The following is a 22,304-nucleotide window of genomic DNA, read 5'->3' as shown; positions in this document are numbered from 1 at the left end:
ACCACGAACACATGTGTACCAGCAGTACACCGTATCGTTGTGGTAATGGTGTTCCGGGCCCCACAACCCGGTGACGACACTGCCGGACGCCTAATCCACGTTCGGTTACTCGACGCGTATACTTTGGGGCGAAAAATTTTTAGGCCTATCAAAAAATTGCCAATTCTCAGTCTTTTTAACTGTTCTTATACTTTTAAAAAGTATACTAATTTTAGTATACTAATTACCGTTCAAATGTAGGTGGTTATAGAGGGGATGAAATCCATCCCCTCAACGTCTTGATCCTACTATTAAATGTAGCTCAACAGCTGAGATTTGTCAAAACGTCAATCAGCAGCAACATATGTTAGCCTACATTAAGCAGAAAAAGTGGTGGAGGAACTTCCCCTCAAACTGCTTAAATATTGTGAACATAGTAGCCTAGTGACTTATATCAATGACTCCAATCAGTCTCTCCAATTACTTTATAATATTTAGACCAATTGTAATGTTGTGTTAGAAGCAATTGCCTAGAGAAAGATTAGTTTATAGCCTAAACCACATTATTAACATCAAGTTTTATTTTAGATATTTCAGCCAAGGGACAATTGAAGATTATGTCTGTGAAGTAAGTAAAACTGTAAAAAATCAATTTGTTATTACTGTATTCATGAAATAGGTAAGTAGCCTAGATGAATTTTTGCTTGGAGATTGCATTTATTTTACTAAAGTATAAGCTACGTACCTTATTTACGTTAACCTTAAAACGGCCAATCGGTAATTTTATGGCCAATCAGGGTCCTTTGTGTAGTGACATCAGTGACAAAATTACTGGTCCTTCATTTTACTTATATTCAAGCAATCAACAACAGATTGAGTTAAATTAAGCATGTAGGTAGTTAAAAAAGTTAAAGATAGGCCTATTACTTGGATACTTACTTGGATACTTGGAGAATTCCCACTGGTATCGCATCAGCGACGTGGTCGTCAGGTTTTTTTACATTTCTTGATAATAATTTAAATAGATGGATTCATTTCCTCTTCAGGGATGTACATGGCCTAGACATATATTTCATCAACACTGTAGTAGGCCGCTTGACTTAAGAATGTTTTTAGCAGGTTCTTGAATTTGTTGATAGAGGGCTCTTGCGTGATGTACTGAGGCAATTTATTGTAAATTTTTATACTATTGAAGTAAGGGCTCTTGCTTGCAAGGGTGGAATTTACTTGAGGTACATGTGGATTTGTTGCTCTTCTTGTATTGTAATTGTGGACCATGCTGTTTGTTACAAAAATATTGGGATTCTTCTTAACAAGCAATGCGGATTCCAATATAAAGAGGGACGGAAGTGTGAGAATTTTTAGTTCTTGGAACAAAGGTTTACAGTGTGTCCGTCTAAGGACTCCACATATTCTTCTAATTGCACGCTTTTGAAGGATGAAGATGCGTTTTGCCTCACTGCAACCACCCCAAAATACCAAAATGCTATGAAAACAGCCATAATAAACCTTAAGGAGAATCTCGATGTCAACTAGCTTTTGAAGTCTAAACAGCAGGTAGGTGACAGATGACAGTCTGGGCGCTATTGCATCGACATGTGTTCCCCAATTAAGATTCTCCGTAATGTGTAGGCCCAAGTATTTGGTTTCACTACAGGTTTCAAGTGGCACCCCGTCCAAGGTCAATATCGGAGGTGGTTCAGGCTTCTTCCTGTTATAAAATTCCATTAATTTGGTTTTACTAGAATTTAGGAACAGATGATTTTTGCTACACCAAGTTGACATTTCAAGCAAGCCAGTTTGGGCGTTTTCAATCGTGATGTTTAGATTTGGGCTTGGGACTAGGTGACAGGCGTCATCGGCAAAAAGCCATAAATTTCTAAAGGATATGTAGCCAGACAAGTCATTCACGTATAACGGGAATAGGATGGGCCCAAGGTTTGATCCCTGGGGGACACCGATGTTCAGAGCTGGTGATGGAGACGATTTATATGTCCGGAGGATGTTGTCAGGGCCTCTGTGCTTCAAGGATACAATCATGTGCCGATCTTTAAGATACGATGAAATCCATCGCAGTGGGTTTCCAGAAATGCCAAGCATTCGCAGCTTATCCAGAAGGATCCTATGGTCAAGAAGATCAAAAGCCTTTGTCATGTCGTAAAAGAGACATAGTAAGCTGTCAGATATGTCAAGGTGGTTATATACTTCCTTTAAAAGGGCAAAAATGGCATCACAGGTAGATATGTTTTTTTCTGAACCCAAATTGGTTTTTTGACAAGATGTTATTTGTTTCAATAAAACTTAGCAATCTTTTAAGAAAAATAATCTCAAAGATTTTACCAAAACAAGGCTGAACAGAAATAGGCCGATAGTTACTTGCGTTAAGAGGATCATTTTTCTTTAATACAGGGACAACCTTTGAAGTTTTCAACGAATCAGGAAAGCAACCAGATTCAAACGACTTGTTAATAGCGCAGGCCAATGCTTCAAAGACGTTTTCATTGCAAAGTTTGAGAAGTCTGCATGGATGGGACTTCATCAATGCCAGAACTTTTTTTGATCCTAATAATAAGACGACTTCACGAACCTCAGACGCAGAAGTAGGAGACAGTACAAAGCGACTCGCTTCGAGATCAGTGGGCAACACAGGGGCTACATTATCTTTAGCCAATGTACATATTTCCTGGTGAAAAGATTTACAGAAATAGTCTACTATTGTCTGAGGATTTTTGACTTCCACGTCATCGATCATAAGAATCAGGTTTGATTGGGTCTGATACTTTTCATCGCACAGTGTACGGACCACTGCCCAAGATTCCTTGCTTGTGTTTTTTGAATTTAATATTTTGTTACCAAAAAAGGCCTTTTTTGTTTTGTTAACAAGTGCAGAGTGGTGACGTTTAGCTGCGCGGTAAGCATTTTTTCCATCGACAGAACAGTGAGGCGACCTAGTATTCCAGTACAGGTCCAAGAGTGCTTCATGCGACTGCGATACCTCGTGACTGACCCAAGAAGAGCTATGTTCATTCTTTGTATTTGAAGTAGACACAGGGAAACTTACATTAAAAACATACATGAACGAATCGTAGAAATGGTCAAATAAATCATTAGAGGTAATATTTCTTAAATTAGGTTCTGGCATCCAAGCTTCATTGCTAGATAAAATTTTGAAGGCTTCAAAAGTCGAGGCTGTAAATTTCCTCTTCACTGTTTTATTTACATTTCCCTCTCCAAAACGTTCACACAACAGATGTACTGATAGCAAATGGTGGTCAGAAAAAAAAAAACAGGTTTGGCACTGGGGGCACGAAACATATGTGCAACACACGAGTCAACAATAAAATAGTCAAGCTGAGTTATACAGTCAGGTGTTACTCTCGTTGGTCCTTTAAATATAATGTTCAGGTTATTACATTCTAACAAATCCTGAAGCAGCTGACTTTCCCAGGATCTCTCAAGATTGTTTATATTTAAGTCAGCACAAATAAGAAGCGGGATATTAAACTTATCTCTGAGGGTAAAAATCAACAAGTCGAAACGATCGATAAAATCAATCACATCAGCGCTGTTGCCAGTCCCTGGCCGATACAATACTACAACAATAATTTAGAATTTGTCTAGCTGCATTAGTCCCAAACAGAACTCAAATACACCTTCAGAACAAATGTCTTCGTCAATAGATAATGTCATAGGCTTAAATTTAAGCCTAGAGTCAGTTTTAAGCAACAGAGCAACTCCACCCCTTACTCGGTTAGGTCTAGAATATTCAGAAATGGTTTTGAATCCATTTACTTTAAAACAATTCAGCTTAGATTCATTAAGCCACATTTCAGCAACACACAATACTTCAGGGTTCTCATTATGTAACAAAACTTCGAGGTCTTCTATCTTGTTAAAAATAGACCTAATATTTAAGAAATCAAACCTAAAACTAATATCACAGTTTTTTTCCGCCCCAAGACAGTGTGGGTTGGGGCTTACGTCCCGTTTTTTGGACCATCAGAAGTCTTTGAAGTAGGCCTAGGCCTATCATGTTGTTCAAGGTTAGGCCTAGTACTGGTCCTGTGACTATTATTAGTTCTAGGAGTCAAAAATTTACATATGAGTATTCCCTCAGTAGTGGGGTGGGTTAGCAAAAAATTACACCATAATATTTCACATCTGGCAACCAACGCGCCCCTTTGGATTCAGATAGTACATGCGTAGACGAGTCCAAAAAGTCCGGGACACAAATTTTTCGGGCACTCTATGGGTGTTGATGACGTAATCAAAATGGCCGCCAAAGTTGTGTGACATGATTCTACATTTCCCTATATAACTCGGGTTCATATTCTAATAATGCCCTACATTTTTAGTGATTATTAATCACGAAAACATTTCCTTTCCGATGGTGTACTTTACTTCATTATTATATCATTCATAATACTACGAATATTTATATTTGTATTAAATATTTTGTTTTTGATTTAGATTTTTTTAAATCATTTTGCTAAGTGTCGTGGATCGTGTTACACGTAGCTGAAAACGTCTTACATACACTTTTTTGTCTGAATATTACCTTTCTAACGGTATCCATTACTTATATTTTAATACAAAAACACTGCTCAAAATTTGCCTTAACAATGTAGTGGTACACAGTGAGTCGTTATCACCCCGATGGAATTTATAAGAGGACCGAAAGGTAATAGCGCTATTGAGTGCTATTAAACTTTTACTTTCGTTTTAAAATTAGAGACAATAAAATTAACTACAAGATTTAAATACCCCCGCCGCAGCAAACCTACCAACTAAGCGAATTTCCATTTGTCTGAATTCATTTTCAATTAAATATATTTTAATAACATTAGCTTTAACGAGTACCTAGGTTTGCTGCTACAAGGAAACTAATTAAGTGTGTTTTTTTTTAGTAATATATTGATAGCTTAGTATAAAATAAATAAATTTGCCAAGTTTGATCAAAATATATCGATAAACAAGCAAACTACAACATTTTATAATATTCTCCATAAGAATAACATAGGAATTTTAAATTTACAATTTTTTACATTTTCTCCATTACCAATAACCGAACAAAAACACTTTTATATACTAGATTAGTTGTTTTTTTAAGCTCTTTACAAAGGTCTAAAGATAAATTGGGATATTTTGCGTTTTGAGGGTCAAAAGTGAGAAAAAACAATTTTTACCCCGCAAAACCCCCCGTAAAGCCTCGTTCCCATGGTCCTATTATGCTGGTTATGCTGGAACTCATTCAAGTTAAACCCGCTTTACACCTTTAAACCAAATTTCATCCAAATCGGACAAAAATTACTCAATTTGTTCCTAAAACCCCATCTATGGGTTAGATATATTTTATATATAACATAATTTATATTTATACAGATATTGATGTTTTATAATACTGTGTCCACAGATTTGGTCAATGGGCACTAAGGGTTAATCTGTTTGATTTAAGCCTGGATTATATTTTTGATGTATATGATATTTATGAATTTTGATATAAAATTTAAACAATATTGTATAGAGTACACTCTTTTGTTTTAGCGAATTTCCCTATAGGGAAGTAGCTATTACCATAGGTGGCACGGTAAGACCTAGACCCGGGACCAATTTACTTTTTCATTTTGATTTTCCTAGAGGCCAAAAACCCCATTCGTTCAAATTATATATATACAGGGTGTCCCACGAAGAGGTTTAACCGTTTGATTTTATATTTCTTACCCATTCATGGACCGAACATTTTGAACCTTTACACAATTTATAAAGTACAGAAGGTTTAAAAATGTCTGTGAAAGATCTATCTCCCTATCCCTTGTAGAAACAAAATTGTGGCGTATTGAATGTTTTTATTAACTAATTATATTATATAAATCAATTTATTATTAATTTTTAACTAGTGATGGATAACAGTTACAATAAATTTGGACTCTACTTTAGGGTTTTCACTAGGCTATGGTATAATTTCCTGATGAAAAAGCCTTATTTCCATAGAATGCGTTAATACAAATGTTCTACAAAACCAAAAACACTATTTTTAATGTGTTTAAAACATCATTTCTCAATATGCTCCGATTTTGTTTTTACAAGAGGTAGGGAGCTGAAACTTTCCCACAATATTTTTAAAATGTACTTTATAGATTGTGTAAAGTTTCAAAATGTTCGGAACATAAATGGGCAAGTAATCTAAAATCAAACGTTTAAACCCTTCGTGGGACACCCTGTATATATATACGTCCATGAACGCGATAACTTGAGTAATTTTTGTCAGATTTTAATAAAAATTTGGTTTAAAGGTGTAAAGCGGGTTTAACTTGAATGAGTTCCAGCATAACCAGCATAATAGGACCATGGGAACGAGGCTTTACGGGGGGTTTTGCGGGGTAAAAATTGTTTTTTCTCACTTTTGACCCTCAAAACACAAAATATCCCAATTTCTCTTTAGACCTATTAAAAGAGCTTAAAAAACAATTAATTCAGTATATGAAAGTGTTTTTGTTCGGTTATTGGTAATGGAGAAAATTTTAAAAATTGTAAATAGAAAAATTCCTATGTTATTCTTATGGACAATATTGTAAAATGTTGTAGTTTGCTTGTTTATGGATATATTTCGATCAAACTTGGCAAATTTATTTATTTTATACTAAGCTATCAATATTTTACTAAAAAAACACACTTAATTAGTTTTCTTGTAGCAGCAAACATAGATACTCGTTAAAGCTAATGCTATTAAAATATATTTAATTGAAAATGAATTCAGACAAATGGAAATTCGCTTAGTCGGTAGGTTTGCTGCAGCAGGGGGAATTTAATTATTCTTCTTCTACTTAATTTTATTGTCTCTAATTTTAAAACGAAATTAAAAGTTTAATAGCCCTAAATAGCACTATTACTTTTCGGTACCCATAGACATTGCATTGTTGTCATAACGACTCACTGTGTACCACTACATTGTTAAGGCAAATTTTGAGCAGTGTTTTTGTATTAAAATATAAGTAATATATACCGTTAGAAAGGTAATATTCAGACAAAAAAGTGTATGTAAGACGTTTTCAGCTATGTGTAACACGATCCACGACACTTAGCAAAATGATTTAAAAAAATCTAAATCAAAAACAAAATATTTAATACAAATATAAATATTCGTAGTATTATGAATCTAAACAATGAAGTAAAGTACACCATCGGAAAGGTAATTTTTTCGTGATTAATAATCACTAAAAATGTAGGGCTTTATTAGAATATGAACCCGAGTTATATAGGGAAATGTAGAATCATGTCACACAACTTTGGCGGCCATTTTGATTACGTCATCAACACCCATAGTGTCCGAAAAATTTGTGTCCCGGACTTTTTGGACTCGTCTACGCATGTACTATCTGAATCGAAAGGGGCGCGTTGGTTGCCAGATGTGAAATATTTTTCAGCTAACCCACCCCACTACAGGCCAGAGATTGCTATCCAACAGCTTGTCAATAAAGTCAGAAGGTACACCTACCTTAAAAGATGAGTAACCCTGGTACTTAGTGGGAAGTTGTTCACACTGAATTTGACTGAGTCTCCCAGCTCTGTTATAGATTGGTATTTATCACTTTCAAATGACACACAATCGGTATGGAACGATTTACAACAAAATCCGTCACATGTAACTCCGTGATTTCCTTTATTCACGGTTTTTTCACAGACGCCACAGGGATAACGAACTGTACGACCCGACATCTTGACCGACTATCCTACTATTGACTATCCTGCCAACTCTCCTATATATTTTCTGTTCTATAAGCGTGATTGAATTCTTAATTTCTTTTTCTGCTGACTATAAAATCAAGATCAGCTGATAAGTCATTTTATAAACAAACAAAAAAAACTTTTTAAGCTTACCTCCATGTTAGTAGTCCAAAATGTTGTTCAACTTCAATTATTATTCAAAGCTAATATATTTCGTTGCCATGCAACATTTTCGGAGCTTGCAACACGTCAAAACGCATCAAAATTTACATATAGTAGGGCCTACATATTATACGGGAAACGGAATATTTAGGCTAAACATGAAAAAATACAATAGCGCTATCATGACACGAAGTGGCAGCGGTTGTAGGTAGACTGCCGCGCCGTGTCATGATAGTGCTATCGTATTTTTTTCGTGTTTAAGTGTCCCGTGTCGCGTATAATATACTGTATTATATGTAAATTTTGATGTTTTTGACGTGTTGCAAGCTCCAACGATGTTGCATTACAACGAAACGTGTCATCTTTGAATAATTGAAGTTGAACATAATTTTTACCGACGGAGGTAATACTAAATAATGGTGTAAATACCTGCATCTATGTGATCAATGTGTTGCTAAAATGCAACCGGTTTCGACTCACAAAGGAGACAACCGGTTTCTCACAACCACAATTACACTAATATTAATAATAACATGAAAATCCTACACCTCTCAAATGACCGATTTAATACAAACACCTTGGAAGAATTCGAAATTTATAAGGCCGTTAAAATTGACAGCCAAAACATCATCAACGACAAGATTTCATTTCAATCGAATTACATTTACGACACTGCAATCAAGATAATAGCACAAGGGACAGTTGTGAATGAAGTTACCAGCTGATCGGGAAATCCAGGCACGACGTCATCACTGACCACGCTGATCATGACTGGCAGTCTAGACATAACCTCCGCCCGATCACGTCGTGTCCCGTTACCGCCATAGTATTATCTTTCGTTTTTAACCTTAAATGTTTGTTTCTATGTTCGTGTACGTGTGCGTGTTAAATGTATTTATTTATTACGAATTGACGACCTTCAAATGAAGCAAGAAGACATCTGTACTGGCCCGACGATGACTCCTTTGTGAGTCGAAACCGGTTGCATTTTAGCAACACATTGATCACATAGATGCAGGTATTTACACCATTATTTAGTATTTAAATGTGATCAGGAGGCTAAAACTCAATATAATGACGGAGGTAAGCCTAGAAAGTCATTATACGTAGTCCGGGAGCTATCAAAATGAATTTAGGATACTATAAACAAAAAAAACATAAAATGTTTATGGAGTAGAACAAACAATGCTTATTCAAAAAGTAGATAAGATTTCCTATAAAATGTATGTGCTATATCGTGTATTTGTTTATAAGACACATAAAAAATATATAACTTAGTATGTTATCATTTTATACAACCTATAAATAAAGAGGTCATAAATTGTGGTCAGGTTTTATTAACCCTCCAAGTGTCCATAGTAGTGGTAATAATGTTGGCCCCTTTATTGCGCAATCACAGGGTTTTACGAAAAATATATAATTTTGTTTGGAAAATTATGGGCTTCAATGTAATATATAAAATACCCCCGCCGCAGCAAACCTGCAGACTAAGCTAATTTCAACTTGTCTAATTACATTTTTCCTAAAATATTTCCATAAATAAGACATATTATTCCCTATTTAAATAACATTAGATTTAACAAGTGCTCAGGTTTGCTGCTACGGGGAAGGTAAAAAGTGTTTTTTGACCATACATCAATAGTTTAGGATGAAATAAATAAATTTGCCAAATTGTATCAATATCTACCCATAAACAAGTAAACTACAACAATTTTCATTTTCTCCATAAGAATAACATGGGAATTTTTAATTACACTATTTTTGAATTTTCTTTGTGACCGTTAGGCATACAACAGCGCTTCAATATACTAAATTATTTCTTTTTTTAAGCTCTACAAAACGTTTAAGAAAGAAATCACAAATTTTTTTGTTTTTAGGTTCAAAAATGGGAAAAACCCATTTTTACCCTATAAAACCCCCCATAATCCCCCGTTCCCATGGTCCGATTATGCTGGATCGCGAACTCGTTTGAATAAACGTAGGTTTACACGTTTGTACCAAATTTCATCAAAATCGGATCATTTTTGCTCGAGTTATCGCGCTAACGGACACATATATATATATATATATATGAATTTGAACGGATGGTGTTTTTGGCCTCTAGGGACCTCAAAATGAAAAATTAGATCGGTCTCGGGTCCAGGTCTTACCATGAGTACTACGGTAATAGCTTATTCCCTATATGGGAAATTCGCTAACATTACAAAAAAAAATTTCAACAATTTTCGTGAGGTTAACATTTCTCAGAAAGGATCAAATAAATGAAAAAATTTATATTTGTGCTCAATAAATTTTTATAACTTATAGGTCTACAAATATTTTAAAATAGTCACTTTGTTCTAAATTTTATGAGGATTCCAAAAATATAGCAATATAAGGAAGTAAATTTGTAAATAAATAAGTTATGGGTGAAAAACATATTTCGTACATTTAGCGTTTTGCTAAGAATGCATAGCCAGCATAGCTAGGAATCTGGCGGATAATTTACATCAATATCAATTCCTACTTCTTCAGGATCATCAACCAGCCCTTCCAAATCACTTAAATCTTCTTATAATGCACCACGTATATCACTACTTTTTATTTTTAACACTAAAACAATGATAAACGTAATAAAACACAATGTCATCGTTGTGAGGTTAACCAAGTTGTTTACAAATACGCACGTCATCTGTCTGCTACAATATGATCGTAACTAAAATGAAAAGTGTTTAGAAACAAGCATCAGGAGAAAGCTTAGAATTTGCCGAAAACAACAATACCAATCTCGATCCAGTTCAATCTGATTCAGTCAGTCCCAGAGCCTTCGCCATAAACGATGTTTGTGAGTCGCAAAAGCGACGCATAACTACACGGCAGGTGTGTTGTGCGTTGTTTTCGCGACGCTTAACACTCAGAGGGTTAAGACGCAAATAACATAATATTCACCGTTTTAGCGAATTTCCCTATAGGGAAGTAGCATTAAATAAATAAATTTGCCAAGTTTGATCAAAACATATCCGTAATCAAGCAAACTACAACATTTTACAATATTCTCCATAAGAATACCATGGGAATTTTAAATTTAAATTTTGTTAACTTTTTCCGTTTCCAATAACAGTACAAAAACACTTTGATATACAATTTTTTTTAAGCTCTTTAAAAAGGTCTAAAGAGGAATTGGGAATTTTTTGTTTTGAGGGTCAAAAATGAGAAAAATCATTTAGCCTATTATCCCATAAAACCCCCCGTAAAACCGATCATGAGCATGAGCATGAATGAGCATGAGGTCCGATCATGCTGGTTTGCGAACTCATTCAAGTTTATCCTGCCTTACACCTTTAAACCAAATTTCATCAAAATCGGACAAAAATTACTCAAGTTATCGTGTTCACGAACGTATATATATATAAATCTATATTCGTAGATCTCTATTCGCGTTTCTTCCGGCCACTCGAAGTTCTTTGTCTTAGGTGGCATTTAATTTAAAATTTAAATAAAACACGAAAGAGCTAAACCAAACAACACTACAAAGAAATAATGATACACATTGTAAATTACATGATAAAATGGTAAGGTAATACCCATGAATGCATTGCGAATGAGCACTTTTATACATTCACTTCATCATACCGAACTGTAAGGCTTTGCTCTGGAAGTAATAAGTCCTGCAGTCTGTGATTAACCTTAAGAACTATTTAACCGTGTCCATATGTTTCTAGTTGTAAACAGAGTGAATTAAGTTTGATTTAATTACGACAGATAGCGCCACTGTTCCCAAATTTTAGCCCTCAACTGTACTTAAGTGATGCCATTTCTTAACATTCTGAGACATATTTACACATCTACGAAAAAATACCTTTAACTTGACACATCAAACGTTAAAATCCGTCCAGCCGTTATCTAGTTATGACTGTGAAAAGAAAACTGCTCGCGTATTAATATATTGATTGTTTACCAATTTCTAACGTTATTGTAAAATGGTATTTGCCGTCAATAAATAAACGCCCAATATTACTTTGAAGTATTATAAATGAATTCTAAGCTGTGTTCAATGGGTAAGATACCCAAGTGCAGAAGATTACTGTGGTTACTTCTTTGATTGTTAAATATCTTATATGCATACCGTGTTGTAAGTTTCTTAATTAAAAATTTCAATTTGCAATGTTTCAGAGTACAAACACACTTTATGGGATTGTCACGTATCAGGCAGCTGACTGCCTACCTAACCTTAGCAGTGACACATATGGCCCATACACCAGTCCTCAGAAAGTGCTCATGATGCTTGAGAAAATCGGAATGGAGTAAGTATATAAGGAACGTGATTTTGAACAATAGTCTGCCTTTATATAGATTCATGATTGCAATTTCAAGATAAGTGATATTTTAGACTTAATTATGATTAGAAAGTCTTAACTCTTCAGGACCATTGTTTGGTCCACAACCATCACCTCTGGAGGACCATTGTTGTGTAAATGTGGACACACAAGGATTATTGTCTATTTCTCTTTTGTAATTGCTAAAGTTTATCTTCATCAATAAGTCATCAATCCATTTTACACATTTTACTGAGATTTATTTAGAACTCTATTCTTTGCCAAATAATTATTTGATTTGTACTTTATCTCTGTAGGTTTGTAGGAGGCAAGGGTGAGTCACATGCCAACATTGCCGAGGGGCTGGCTACAGCTCTGTTGTGTTTTGAGGATCTGCAGCCCAAGCGAGATGTGAATGCTTCACCTCAGAAACATTGCATCTTGGTGTGTAACTCACCTCCCTACATGATGCCTGTCAGAGAAACCCCTGTGTTTGATGGACTCAATGTTGAACAACTAGCTGGGGTACTAAACGAGGTAACTATTTATGCATTTAATATTTAGATGTAACTAGCTGTTACCCACGGGCTTCGCCCCGTTTGACATCATAAGTATTAATAAAACTATTGATTGGTTAAGTTAACCTGAAATAAACAAAATACAGTAAAAGAAACAAATAATCACACCAGATTTTAATAAGGTAATAAATTGAAAGAATAACAAACAAATAAGTACAGCTGAGGTATTTTTAACATTAGGTATATGAAAAGTTCCCTTTAGAAAGGAATTACGACCTTAAAGGGCAATTTATGACATAATGCATAATTTTGCGCAAGGTTTCTCGTCATGACGAACATTTTAAGTATATGGTTTATGGGGGTGTGACTTGTAGTTTTCTCAAAAGTTCACGGGTACTTTTGGCTTTATATATAGACGAGGTGTTAGCCCGTCCTACGTACGGGAATTCAGTAGTCAGTTAAAACCGTGTACAATTCAGATCAGCTAGTTTACACATATAGAGACAAAGTTTCATGCAGTGTGAAAAATCCTTTTGTAAACAAATGTTGTGTGACCAAATATGTTTTTATTCCATCATAGGCCTATACAATATGCATTTTAAATCCGATAATTTTACAATAAAACAGCAATTCTGCAATTTTTATAATGTGAAAAGCGTTGAAGTGAGATTTGCAGTCGATTCGCACAGACGCACACTGATTATAAGTAGCCTACAGTAGAGAGAGTAATAGTCAATTGAGAAGTGTATAGACCTAGTCAACAATACCACCTTCCATAGCATACCTGCCTCTTCCATAATTATTATCACCACAATACAACTACTATACACAATTTCCAGTAGGTCTGAATAGAAACGACCTAAAATAAAACGATAATATCCAATAAAATTCACAGTACACATAATTTAACTTTGGTGTCCTAACATCAAAACTAATCGTCACACGTATCCTTTATATCAATTTCACTGCATTAATTGCTAAATAAATAAGTGTAAACAAAGAAAAGTAAAATCAATAACAGTTTGTTTTGAAACAGCTGTTTGGTTCAAATAACATTCATTTGAAAAAAAAGAACTGGTCACATGTAGCAGGAATATAAAAAGTAAACACGCTAGTAAGGCTAATGACGTAATTAATTGTCAATGTTTATTATCCATACCGTTATCAGTTCTATCCTTGATAATTACCCACCCTCATTGAATAAATGTACACAGTATATTCCCATATTAGTTAATTTAAACTACAATATATTCATAGTTGAAATAAAAGTTATATTTTCACGTTTGTGGGCGCTGATATAGGCACCCCCAAACGTAACCACAACTGAACATGATTTCATAAAAAAGATGGTTTGTCTAATTGCAGTATCCTAGGTCAATGTTGACGTTGTGTTCAATCTATGTCATCCATCTGATTATCTTTGTATAAAACCCGGCTACGGTTGTGGTGGTAATTTAAAATCGTGATTCCTGATTATTCTTGATCTTCTTTTTATGACATCAATATTTCCGGGCCTAATCCAAACAAAGTTAAAGCAGACAAACATTAATTGTAAACAAAAAGCTACCATGAAGAATTAAAACATGTAAACATTGTTATTTTTCTAATCTTTCCTTGAAAAGTGGAGCAGTAAAATAATTTGCATTTATCCTTTTTTTATTAAGACTCGTGTACAGAGCCTCGATTTGTACTGTGGTTTAATTAATTTTGGTCTAAACTATTCTACAAACTAACTGAACTATCTAAACTAACTGTGGTCTAGTTATCTCTACTAATCTTACTTATTTCCTATAATCAATGACAAAATAAGAGTAAATAAAATAACCTCATAGTTCCATAGTTTATATTTAACCAGCTCTTGGTTAAAACAAATTATATTGCTATAAAACAAATCAAAGATTACAAAGATTGCTTTAAAAAATAACTTGAACATCCTAGTATTTTACTATGTATATTTAATTAATCTGTCATCCTCTTACAGAAGAATTGAACGTATCAATGATTAGCATTACACATAGTATAAATAAGTGAACCCTAAGTATGTCTTTACATTTTTATCCAAATGCTGAATTTGTGACACAAAAGCTGAATGTTTACAGCTGTTATGTTAAGCAAATTATTTTATGCCAAAAGCTAGTTTAGAATCTTAGCGTCGGCTGCTAGACTTTTTAAAAATTTAAACTTAATTTCTAAAAAACTGGGACCCTAAACTGAAATTATGGCTTCGACATTCCCTAGTTCTCAAAATTATCTTTCTTTCAACACAAAAATCATGAAAATCCGTCCAGTGGTTGATTCAGAATCGTGAAATAAAAAAACTCTGTTTCGTTTTAATATTATAGATGTTACAAAATTGGGTAAAATTGGTAATATGTCAATTCAATAGTTTTGCTTAGCAGATTATTTAAGAGATTCTCTGTTCATAGAGTAAACACTTCCCACTAGTTACCTGTTCACTGAAGGCACTGATCAACCATCACCACTAGGTCAGAGTAGGCCTACTCAGTGAAAAGTTAATGATTTTGATCAAAGGCAAGTTTAGTCTCAAAATTTTTCCAATTTTCAAATTTGATATACAGTTTAGCTGCCGAATGTAAAATAGTTTTGAATTTGGACTGGACAAAAGATACTAAGGCTTTCTAAAACGAGTAATACTCTATCATAACAAACAGTAAACATTTGGATAAATTGACATGGATAATGGTAAATTTAATGAAGAAAACATGTGGAAATACTCTGTGAGTAGGTTCTGTGAGGAATGGTCTCAATGAAGTACACACTGGCGCTAATATAAAAAAAGTGTATAGCTCTCAGTATAGCAATTTCCATTAAAGAAAACATCACATAAAGATCAGAAAGCTGAAGTTCCCATTATTGTTTCATTAAGAAATATCACATTTCAATTTTAATGAAAATTTATAATGGTTTAAATACCTGCATTCAGTAATCCAATATGCTGCTTGTGGCAACTATAGATTCGGTTCACAAGGAACCATCTTCAGGCCGTACAAGGCGTCGTTATTCACTTCCATATATGAAGGTCGTCATTTAATAAATAAGTACATAGAACACGAACACAAGAAAACGCACATTGATACAAACATTTAACATTAAAAAGACCGAGTACTCGGGAACACGAGACAGGTGACGCGACCGGGTGGAAGTTTAGCTCGAACTGGTGGTCAGTGGTCAACTGGTATGACGTCAGCCATTGTCTCCTTATCACTGCCGGCTCGCATTCATTCCTTCTCTCCTCCTCCTCCATCCAGTATTTTGATTGCGGTGTTATAAATGGAATTCAATTGGAATGAGAGTTTGTCATTTAAAAAATTTTGACCGTCTGTTTTGACTGCCTTGTATCTTGAAATATACAAGGCAGTCAAAACAGACGGTCAAAATTTTTTAAATGACAAACTCTCATTCCAATTGAATTCCATTTATAACACCACAATCAAAATACTGGATGGGGGAGGAGGAGAGAAGGAATGAATGCGAGCCGGCAGTGATAAGGAGACAATGGCTGACGTCATACCAGTTGACCACTGACCACCAGTTCGAGCTAAACTTCCACCCAGTCGCGTCACCTGTCTCGTGTTCCCGAGTACTCGGTCTTTTTAATGTTAAATGTTTGTATCAATGTGCGTTTTCTTGTGTTCGTGTTCTATGTACTTATTTATTAAATGACGACCTTCATATATGGAAGTGAATAACGACGCCTTGTACGGCCTGAAGATGGTTCCTTGTGAACCGAATCTATAGTTGTCACAAGCAGCATATTGGATTACTGAATGCAGGTATTTAAACCATTATAAATATTCAAACGTAATCCGGAGGCTAACAACTCTTAAAAATTAATGAAAATATTAGCTATAGCTGAGCAGTTTACCTATCTCGCATTTTAACAAGATTTACATGAATATTTGCCAGATTGAACTAACAAATGCATTTGCAAAAGAACTTCCCGATATTGTATCTTCTATGATTTATATTTACTTACTACTTACTTACTCCCATGTCCATTTGTATCCCAAGTGTACTGGGCCTCACCAACACTTTTAATACTTTTCAATGAAATGGCGACCATACAAAGTAGGTATTTTAAGCCAAGTATGAATGGAGATGAGTGTAGGATGAGTGGCGCGATCTTGTAGTCTTGTTAGTGACTAAGGCCGACATTCCTTAGACACAGCTGTAATTAATAGCCCATACAGCTAATGGCAAGTAAGGGACCTACAGTTTATAGTGGAATCTGAACCACATTTTTGCCTTGGTATATACGAATTGGTCTAATTATCAGGATAGTACTGCGGATAGTTGTAGTACTCACTCGTGCGGACGTTAATCCACACCAGGGAGTATCGCATCCACAGTGCATGCCTATAAATATCCACAATTCGTGACCTCCTAGTAGCTGGATTACAGGACGACGCCACCTGTCCCAGTCACACTCCACGTCGTCCCGTCTCTTGCTGTATCTTCATTGACTACCATACTCGCCATATCTTTCTTTACTTCATCCGTCCAGCGTTTATTCTGTCTCCCTCATGGTCTTCTTTCCAGTGGATCACTTTTCCATATTTGATATAATGTGCTTGTTTCCTCTCTTCTAATGATGTGGCCCGTCCAGCGAAGCCTGCTGCTTTTAGCCTCTGCAATTATATCAGGCTCGTTAAACAACAGGTCTGGGTTCCTGATTACGTTCAATTCTCCATACGTCTCCTTCTTTAGTAAGGCCAAAGATATTGCGCAGGTCTTTGTTTTCAAAAGTAATTAGTTTTTATCTGTGTTTTTATCCATAACCCAGGTTTCAGCTCCATAAATTAAAACAGGTCTTATGATAGTTTTGTAGATTTTAAGTTTAGTGTGAGACAATAATCTTGATGATAATAATTTGTTTAGAGCATACATACTTCATACTGGCTAGTTTTATTCTGTTATTTTTTTCTATGTGTTTCTCACTTTGTGAGCTGACAATAACAGATTATATTTTCAGCGGAACATTCACCTCTCCATTTTGTCTCCCCGTAAGATCCCTGCTCTGTTCAAGTTGTATGAGAAGGCAGGAGGAGATCTGCCGAGTCAAACTAAGAACTACGCCAAAGATCCTCGTCACCTTGTGTTACTCAAAGGTTACAGGTAAGTCCAACCTTGGCCACGTTAATTAATGATAGTCAACTGGTTGGATACACAATGGAAAAAATCTTGATAGAACATTACATAAATAACATGAAAGAAAACTTAAAAGTAAAGGTAAAGTTATAATACACTATACTATATCCTTGTATATTCTTGTTTGGTTAAGTACATTTTTGTAATCTTTAAAATGACAGTCCTAAAAACGAGCAATCAAACAATTTACTACTTCACCCTATACAAAATAAATAGCACCATTTTTGTTGTAGTTTGAAGGAGAGGCCCACTAGTCCAGGGCCAGTTCCACCTGCATGCTCATGCCACTCTGCCACCACAGTTCATGTCTTCCCCCCCTCCCCAAACAGTCCTCAGCAGTCCCAGCCCTTCTACAGACATTGTCATGTTATTTTTGTTGTAGTTTGAAGGAGAGACCCATCAGTCCAGGGCCAGTTCCACCTGCTCCTCATGCCAGTCTGCCAATTCAGTCCATGTCTCCCCCCTCCCCAATATAAACAGTCCTCAGCAGCCCCAGCCCTTCTACAGACATTGTCATGTTATTTTTGTTGTAGTTTGAAGGAGAGACCCATCAGTCCAGGGCCAGTTCCACCTGCTCCTCATGCCAGTCTGCCAATTCAGTCCATGTCTCCCCCCTCCCCAATATAAACAGTCCTCAGCAGCCCCAGCCCTTCTACAGACATTGTCATGTTATTTTTGTTGTAGTTTGAAGGAGAGACCCATCAGTCCAGGGCCAGTTCCACCTGCTCCTCATGCCAGTCTGCCAATTCAGTCCATGTCTTCCCCCTCCCCAATATAAACAGTCCTCAGCAGTCCCAGCCCTTCTACAGACATTGTCATGTTATTTTTGTTGTAGTTTGAAGGAGAGACCCATCAGTCCAGGGCCAGTTCTACCTGCCTGCTCATGCCACTCTGCCACTACAGCCCATGTCTTCCGCCCTACCCAACATAAACAGTCCTCAGCAGTCCCAGCCCTTCTACAGACATTGTCATGTTATTTTTGTTGTAGTTTGAAGGAGAGACCCATCAGTCCAGGGCCAGTTCTACCTGCCTGCTCATGCCACTCTGCCACTACAGCCCATGTCTTCCGCCCTCCCCAACATAAACAGTCCTCAGCAGTCCCAGCCCTTCTACAGACATTGTCATGTTATTTTTGTTGTAGTTTGAAGGAGAGACCCATCAGTCCAGGGCCAGTTCCACCTGCTCCTCATGCCAGTCTGCCAATTCAGTCCATGTCTTCCCCCCTCCCCAATATAAACAGTCCTCAGCAGCCCCAGCCCATCTTCAAACCTGCCCAGACCACTCCTCCGGTAAGTAAATCGGTCATTTATATGCTTCCCTTTTTTTGGAAAGAAAGATTTTTTGGATCTAGATAACTAACCTTTTAACCTTTTTTTCATCACGTGATCCTGTAGTCGACTATGAGGCGACCGGCTTCAACCTGGTCATTGTCAAACTAGACGTTAAATCTATGAATCGAAGGAGGTCGTCACAAGTCTTGAAAAACATGTAGCACATACACATAAACACAAACAAAAAACTATAAAATGCGTGGCCATACAACTGTCATTACTACACGGCGGCGGGTACAAAATGTATGTCTAAACTAAACTGACGCCATGTCTTCCTCTCCCCATCTTTCCCCTAGAGTTGTCAACTGTTGATAAAATCTCTTCAATGTTCAAGACTGTCCAATACATTATATTAGCTTCAATCTTATTCAGACCCTTAGGGGAAGCGCCCAGTGACATTCCTCCATCCAGGATGGTGGGGTGTTTAGCTCTCGGAGAGGTGGTAGTGTGTCATCAATCTCCCATCTACCTGTGGCTATGGTTCTATGGGTTTCGGCCCACTTGTTGTGTGCAACCAACGTTTTGTGTGGCAAATCCTCGACTTTGGAAGTAGCCTTTTCCTGGGAGGTGAAATCGGGCGAGTACCCGTAAGCTCACGGGGACACTCTAGGGGAACGGAACTTTCCACAGTGTGAGGGTAACGGCTGGTGGTCACACTCCATTACCTATCTCTGTCTCTGAGCCCAGAGGGTATGGTTATCTAGAGTTTGGGGGGTTCTCCCTGGAACCTCAATTGAGTTAAGGGTGTCGCCACCTTTGGTGGATAGGTTCATCCGGGTGGGTCCCACTTCTATACCTGCCTCCTTTTGGGAAACCCTGATGGCCTGGCAGTGATGTTGGGCTAGATGGGCAAACGAAGTAGATCGGGTGCTGGGATCAAGCCCGCTGGGGGTATCTGAGGATCTATCGCCCTGGTTATCCCTGGTTTCCCAGTGAATGGGTAGGCCTCGATCGGGTAGTGGTGCAAATAGGTGGTTGGGGTCCCCTTCTTCCTGGCTTTGATGGCAGGTTTCGGCCTGTCAGGGATTGGGTAGGTCCCGAGTCTTGCTTGCACTGTGTTGCGTTCAGGGCACTCCATTATGGTCCTTCGGGGGTTTCGGCCTTGGTGGAACCCATTGGAGTCTCCGTGCGACCAAGTAACCGGTATCCCTGGTTAGGATTGAGGGGTAACCCTCTTTCCGAAGGGTTGCTTTGGCAGCCGGTGAGCTTGATGGCCTTAAGTCATGATGTGTTAAGGTTGGTGCGTAAGCTCTGGCCGACACTATGGGGCCCGGGTTATGTTTAGTTATAGGTACCGGGTTGCAGTCGGGGTGTTTTTGGCTCCTTCAACAAACATGAATGAATGAATGTCTATAGAATAGGTGTGAGAAAGGATAGGATAAGCAGGCTTACCTTAAGAAATGTAGGCATCCCACTTCATTCACTACAGAACACAGAAGAAAACACAAACAAAATAAACACTGGATATTTCAAGGCCACTGGCCCCTTTCTCAACATGGAGAGTCATATTAGATATTTAGAGTTTTTCACTGGTAAGGAATCAGTGTTGCCAACACACTATGAATTTACAAATGAACATTTACAGGTTAATGAGTCATTGATTTTATTTACACTTAGTCTAAGCCTGCTTTTAGGTGTGGAAGGGGAAAAGGAAAATGTTAGGCCTATCTGAGATTGAGGTTTGGGGGCTCCCTGGATTTTGTGAACCATTGATAAGAGAGTTCCCATCTCCTTAGTTGTGATGGGTTACAGGTGGGAGGGAAAGATCTTATTATTTTTGAATTGAAACAACTGTTTAAATCTTGCATATTGTGGCTGGCAGCATGAATAGGCACTGGTTTTTCTGGATGGTTGTTTTTTATGTCTGTCCTATGATTATTCATTCTTGTTCTAAAACTGGTGGTGATAAGTCCAATGTATTGAGATGGGCAATGGTTGCATTGAAGTTGATATTCAACATTTTTCGTGGAGCATATATTGTGTCTTTTAATTTTGAAGGTTTCTCCCTATTGATGTGCTTGTAAATGTTGTGCTGGGCCTATTAAAGTGGCAGGTTTTGCATCTTGCCATGTCACATGGGAATGAGCCTTCTATGGGTTTATCTTAGTCTTTGTTAGGTTTTGATTGTTCAGGGTGAACTAACAACTTTTTTAAATTGGCTGGTTGTCGGAATGTAGTTGTGGGAGGTTTTTCCAAGAAGTATTTGGTGTGTGGGGACGCTCTGAGGATTTTGAAACAGTCTTTTAAAATTGTGTTTAAGGATTGGAGGCCGTGGCGATAGGTCGTGATAAGCTGCAGGTTTTGTTGGGAGTTTCTTTTTTGAGTAGGCCTAAAGTTGGTGGTTTCTGATTGAGCAAGACGGGTCTGGTTTTCAACCAGATTGGCCGGATAACCTCTTTTAGTAAGGGAGTTTTTCATTTTGCTATTGAACTTTTCCAGTTCTATGTCAGAGGAGCAAATTCTTTTGGCTCACATGGCTTGGCTGTAAGGAATTGACCGTTTAGTGTTAGTAGGATGGCAGCTATTGAAGTGAAGGTATTGCAGGTGGTTGGTCGGCTTAATATGAATTCCAGTTTCGATTACACCATTCTGTAATTTTAAATTTACATCCACGAAAGTGATTTCTGCGGTGGACGTAGTGTGGGTGAATTGGAGGGGACTGAAATTGGAGAGGTCATTCAGAAATTTAGTCAGAGCCTCCTCTGAATTTGTCCAGATCATGAAGATATCGTCAATGAAACGAAACCAGCAGGTGGGTTGGGTTTTTTGTGTTTTCAGGAATGATTGTTCAAGGCGGCCCATGAATAAATTGGCATATGATGGGGCCATTCTAGTGCCCATTGCAGTACCCTTTATTTGTAGGAAATTTGTGCCTTCAAATTGAAAGTTATTTTTTTCTAGAAAAAAATTTTGCTAAATTAACTAAAAAAGCTGTACTCGGAGACGTTTTGTTAGGCCTTTGGTCCAGGAAATGTTCTATAGCAGCTAGGACATGTACATGAGGGATGTTTGTGTATAGGGAGGTGACGTCTATTGTTACCAATATGGTATTTGGTGGTAGAGGGGTGGTTCTGGACCGCCTATCTTCAATAACCACCCCTCTACTATAATAATATAACCCATCA

General features: G+C 37.0%; 1 protein-coding gene across 1 annotated transcript in view; it reads left to right on the top strand.

The window, feature by feature from the left end:
• Positions 1-22,304, top strand: part of LOC128984228 (mediator of RNA polymerase II transcription subunit 25-like) — a 46,246-nt gene that overhangs the window by 3,680 nt on the left and 20,262 nt on the right. The window contains exons 2-7 of the mRNA XM_054403529.1: positions 568-607; positions 12,019-12,149; positions 12,479-12,698; positions 17,673-17,815; positions 18,533-18,622; positions 18,990-19,137. Of these exons, the coding sequence (XP_054259504.1) occupies positions 568-607; positions 12,019-12,149; positions 12,479-12,698; positions 17,673-17,815; positions 18,533-18,622; positions 18,990-19,137 (772 nt within the window). The remainder of the gene's footprint in view (positions 1-567; positions 608-12,018; positions 12,150-12,478; positions 12,699-17,672; positions 17,816-18,532; positions 18,623-18,989; positions 19,138-22,304) is intronic.

Source organism: Macrosteles quadrilineatus, unplaced genomic scaffold, assembly GCF_028750875.1.
Source record: "Macrosteles quadrilineatus isolate MER2022 unplaced genomic scaffold, UCM_ALF_1.0 Scaffold_2__2_contigs__length_208266976, whole genome shotgun sequence".
NCBI classification, from domain to species: Eukaryota; Metazoa; Arthropoda; class Insecta; order Hemiptera; family Cicadellidae; genus Macrosteles; species Macrosteles quadrilineatus.
This window is presented reverse-complemented; position numbering and strand designations above follow the sequence as displayed.